Genomic DNA, 5121 nt, shown 5'->3' with positions numbered 1-5121 from the left:
GTTTGTGTATAATCCCGCACGCATCGCGTGCATATAATACTAGTGTAATCTAATGTGATAAATTCAACTTGAGTGAGGGTAATATAGACTATTCGATCTATAGGGGGACACCAAAAGATCATTTACCATAATGACCCCAGGAGTTCCCTTATGGAATAAAGATTTATTGTCACCTTTAAGAATTTGTGTAGCCAACAAATGTAAAAAGTAGATATGATATTTTAAACATGTACATTAAGGGTGTGTTCTGTTGAACTTATAGGATCTGAAATTATCTGAGCTTATAGGATCTTGTAGGATCAATCTTATAGAAACGTATAAGACTTATTGAACCTTAAACTTGATTTAAAGTTTATTAGATTATTTTCAAATTTTTAGCCATAGAATATTTATAATAGTTGATTGTGAGTATTAAAATGCAATTAGTTAAAAACTACGGATATTTCATGAAATACCCCCGAGTTTTGAAGTAATTCACCAAATGCCCATCAAGTTTCAATAATTCACCAAATGCCCCTGACAATTGACTTAATGCCCAAAATACCCTTACTTTTAACGGTCCGTTAGTCCGCCGTTAGCCTAGTTTCATAATTCACCAAATACCCCTATTATTAAACTTATTTCACCAAATGCCCCAAACCTAAAAATAGTTATTCTGATGTTCCAACGGCTAGTTTTTTCGTTTGAAAAGTAGCTGTTGGTCTTGCTTGGCTATAAAAACCCACTTTCTGAATGTTTCTTGTAATTTAGATGTTGTTTTTCTTTGCTTTGCTAATTGCATTAGATTTGTGTCATGAGTTTTGTTTCATATCATCCACACACAATGAGTCCACATATATTAGAGTACCTAACCAATTTTGATATTGTGATAGGAAATTTGTCATCTGAAGCTCCGATACAACACTCAATCCACAAAGGTTGTACTACAAGTGTGATCCTTGCAACAATCTAAGATGGTGCAAGGGAGTAGTTGAGCAAGAAAACAGGGGGCAGCAGCATGAAGGACAATACAGGGGAAGCTTAGACGAAGGAGAAAGTACTGAAAATAGGGGAAACAGTAAGATGTAATAGGACTTGAAGCAAATGAAGAAAAAGTTGATACTGTAATGTCAATAGAAGGCATCTTACTTTGATTTTGAAATGAAGAAAGGCTAATCCTATTTATGTCTTGGTTTGGGATGGACAGGCAGAACTTAGGACTCAAGAGAGCAAGCAAGTACTTTTAGCAAAGAAAGGTCAAGACTTCGGAGAACTCGTAGCAAAGAAATTGGGAGGCAAACAACATGTGAAAGAAGTCCGAGGGCAGGGTCATATTATTGGTATAGAGTTGGATGTACAAGTTGGTCCGCTAGTTGATGCTTGTCGAAATTCAGGAATGTTAAATTGTTAATATTAACTGCTGGAAAAGGAAAATAGTGAGATTGGTTCCTCCACTGACCATATTAGAACAGGAACTCGAAACTGGTTTTGAGATTCTCCTCAAGTGTTTCCCGTCCCTGGGTTGAAGCAGTGGAGTTGAATTTGTGTACGATGAGTCGATGCTTATCAAATTTCCTTGTAACATCAATAGATCCAAAGCTCATAATTGGCATCGTAACTGTAAATCAGGAATAAGTTTCCTACTAGCTTCTCTTTGGATTATGCCTTGGGTTTAATGTACAAATTGTCATTTCAAGATATCCACTCGTTAATCAGAACATGATTTTCTTTGTTGCTTGGATTCATTTCATAAGTATCTTTCTCCTTTATTATAAGGCTTAGTTTGTTATTTTGATACCTATAAATTGCGTAGCTTTGTATTGAGTGGAACACACAATCAACATTTTTATTTTCTCTTCGTATTACGTTTGTTCAAAATTAGCCTTTAGATATTATCACGACTTTAGTGGATCAAGAAGGCATAAGCAAACAATAAGCAACGACTAATTTTCAAACGAAAAAACTAGCCGTTGGAACATCAGAATAACTATTTTGAAGGTTGGGGCATTTGGTGAAATAAGTTTAATAATAGGGGTATTTGGTGAAATAATTTTTTTAAAAAGGGGCATTTGGTGAATTATGAAACTAGGCTAACGGCGGACTAACAGACCGTTATCAGTAAGGGTATTTGGGGCATTAAGTCAATTGTCAGGGGTATTTGGTGAATTATTGGAACTTGATGGGCATTTGGTGAATTACTTCAAAACACGGGGGTATTTCATGAAATATCTGTAAAAACTAACAAATTATTTATTATTTATTTCTTATATTAACAATTATACCTTTTATGTTACTATTAATTAATATTATAAATTATTACTCCGTACTAATAATACTTTATTTTTAAAATTCGAGTTCAAATATGACGACATAAAAATTCAGAGTTCATAATATCCGAACTGATTCGATCCGCTTGTAAAATATTTTGATTAGCTCTTTATATAACAATATAAATATGATTTATAAACTGCTTCGAACTGATTCGACCCGCTTGTAAAATATTTTGATTAGCTCTTAATATCTGAACATATGAACCTGTTGGGGCTAAAACTGCATACACGTGCTGAGGATGTGGGACTAAAACCCCCTGCTGGCCAGATGAACGAGTTGGGCCTGTTGCTGGCCTGGCCCAACCTTGTGCAGGAATGGGACATGGAGGTGGAGGGGGTGTATAGTTGGGCACCCACTGCCACGAGCCAAGTTGAGGTGCTGCACTGCCCTGACCGCCTCCAGAATTCCGGCCACCGCCATGCCTGCCACCGCCCGAACCTGACCCCCCTTTACCACCGTCAGAATTCCGGCCACCTCTGCGGTTTTTGTTGCCGGAATGATGGCGGTTGTTTTTGCGATTTTTGTTGCGATGCGACCCAAGTGAGCCTGACCCATCTGTCGAGGCTGCCACCTCATCTGCCTCGACCATTGCCGACGAGCCACCGTGCATAGCCATGGCGGCGAGTTCTCGTTCCTCCAGGAGAAGGGAGAAGCGAGCCTCGCTAAAGGGAGGAAGCGGTTTAGCATGTCGTATATTGATGCCCACATGCTTGTACGCCTCATTGATGCCTGAAGCCAACTGAAGAACCAAGCGGCTAGCCGCCACCGGAGCCCCGACATTCTTTAGCTGATCGGAGATGGTCTTTAGGCGTTAAAATATGCAAGGCGTTGGGAAAGTCATCAATACGGGTTGTAGTTAATTCCTGTTCGAGAATTACGACCCGTGAATTTTGATGATCTTGAAAGATGTCTCGCAATCGGTCCCATGCGTCCATGGCCGTGGCTTCTGGTTCCATAATAGTATTCAAAAGATCATTAGAGATGGTGGAATATATCCAATGAAGCACCGTAGCGTCAAGGGTGGACCAAAAATCAATTTCCTCATCCGTTTGCGGAGCCGGCTTCTCCTTACCGATGGGTGGAGGGATGATATGGTGGAGCACCTTGTGCGAACGAGCATGGATCTTAAAGAGTTCCTCCCATGTCCCGTACTGCACATTCTCCATTTCAAGAACAATGGAAACATGATTCCGAATATTAGAGAATGTGAGAGCCGGATGAAAAGAAGAGCCACCATCGGAGGATTTGTCGTCGAACGTAGAGTCTGGCATGGTGGCGGGTGAGAAGAAGAGATGACGGAGGGAGAGAGAGGGAAGCTAGGTAGTTCCGTGTAGTTCCGTGTCTGTCTTTTTTTTTATTTTTTCTTTTTTTTGGAAATATTTGGTACGTCTTCCCCATTGAAAGGAAAACATGTTTCCCATTTCAAACATGTTAAAGTAAGACATGCTTTGTATAAACATCATCGTATTAATTGTGTGGACAGTCGTAACTCGTAAGTTGTGGCCCTCGTAGGTTATCATCTTATCACTTGTACATTAAGTACGAGATTTCAAAATCATGGATGCTTTTTCAATGGGAAATCCTTCTCATACCCCACTGTCTCGCACTCTTGCCAATCGAATATTATAGATTGATGTAACATTGATGTAACCAAGTTATGATTAAGCCATTAAGTCATAATATCACCCATCAATATTATTCTCAGTAGTTAAACATGGTATTGGAGCTATCCATAATTTTGGATTGATTCTACGCTTCCGCAAAATAGTCTCTGGCCGGTGGGTATGAGTTAAAAACCCACCGGCTGGATTTGTAACTCTCTAATATATTTTTCTATACTAATTAAACGTGATCTAGAACCTAATAAAAGGGTGATCGGTTAGTTTTTGTTGATGGTGTTTGCTTTTCTCATTGAGGTGTCTGTGCCTTGAGGGTAATTTTTCATGTTTTGTTTGACATTAAATATAAAGTGGAGAGGAAACTAGATTGGTGTTGCTGCTGTTGGAGTTGGGTTTTTTTTGCGCGTGCAAGAGTGTACTTGCAATCGCGTGTGCAGGAGTGTACCTGTACATGCTAGTGTGACTAATCGTTGATGTACGTAGTGCGCAAGTTTCAATCGGACAAGGAGTGTACCCGTTCGTTGGTTTTGCGCGGAATACAAAGCAGGAGTGTACCTGCGTTTGTGTTGGTGATCAACGTGTCCTAGCATCGCCAAACTCTTCACCAGTTATTGCGGAGTGTACCGCAACAAAGGAACAGGAGTGTACCTGTTTGTCTCGACATTAAATCGATGGTTTCTGTCATCAAGATTTTACACTTCAATAGTACCGTTCGTGTTACTGCCGTTACGATTGCGGGGGGAATGTTAGAGTTATGGTGTATCTAGGGTTCTAGTATGTTTAGGAAATTAGAGTTGTGTTAATTTAGGAATCTAATAGATTCCTAAATCTAATAGAGTTATGATATAGCTTCCTATATAAACCAATGATGTAACCAAGTTGTGATTAGGCCATTAAGTCATAATATCACCCACCAATATTATTCTCTGAGTTTAACAATAGAAGAGGTTAGTCAGGACTCACAACTTGTACCTTAATATGTTAGTGTATAAGGGGTAATGTATTTTACAGGATTGAACCCTAGACATATGTGTAGGGGAATACAGTTAAACATACATAACATGTGCGGAACATCCCTAAAGCCAAGAAACATGTATAAAGCACAGATTAAGCATACTTACATTTGAAGCGTGTTTTCCCGAGTATAGTATCAACGAACACGAACAAAGAACTCCAATTGTCGTTCCTCTAT

General features: G+C 39.2%; 1 protein-coding gene across 1 annotated transcript; it reads right to left on the bottom strand.

The window, feature by feature from the left end:
• Positions 1 to 2416: 2416 nt before the first annotated feature.
• LOC130470040 (uncharacterized) lies at positions 2417 to 3581 on the bottom strand. Its single transcript, XM_056839601.1, has 2 exons — positions 3189 to 3581; positions 2417 to 3097 (listed from the first exon to the last, which is right to left on the bottom strand). The coding sequence occupies exons 1-2, from the start codon at positions 3579 to 3581 to the stop codon at positions 2417 to 2419; spliced, it is 1074 nt and encodes a 357-aa protein (XP_056695579.1).
• Positions 3582 to 5121: the final 1540 nt, after the last annotated feature.

Source organism: Spinacia oleracea, chromosome 3, assembly GCF_020520425.1.
Source record: "Spinacia oleracea cultivar Varoflay chromosome 3, BTI_SOV_V1, whole genome shotgun sequence".
NCBI classification, from domain to species: domain Eukaryota; kingdom Viridiplantae; phylum Streptophyta; class Magnoliopsida; order Caryophyllales; family Amaranthaceae; genus Spinacia; species Spinacia oleracea.
Note: the sequence above shows the minus strand (reverse complement) of the source record. Positions and strands in the feature narration are given on the sequence as shown.

Coding starts and splice junctions, on each gene's coding strand:
- LOC130470040 (XM_056839601.1), bottom strand. CDS start 3,581: ATGCCAGACTCTACGTTCGACGACAAATCCTCCGATGGTGGCTCTTCT. Junction 3,098..3,188: donor ATCATCAAAATTCACGGGTC/GTAATTCTCGAA, acceptor ATCTCCGATCAG/CTAAAGAATGTCGGGGCTCC.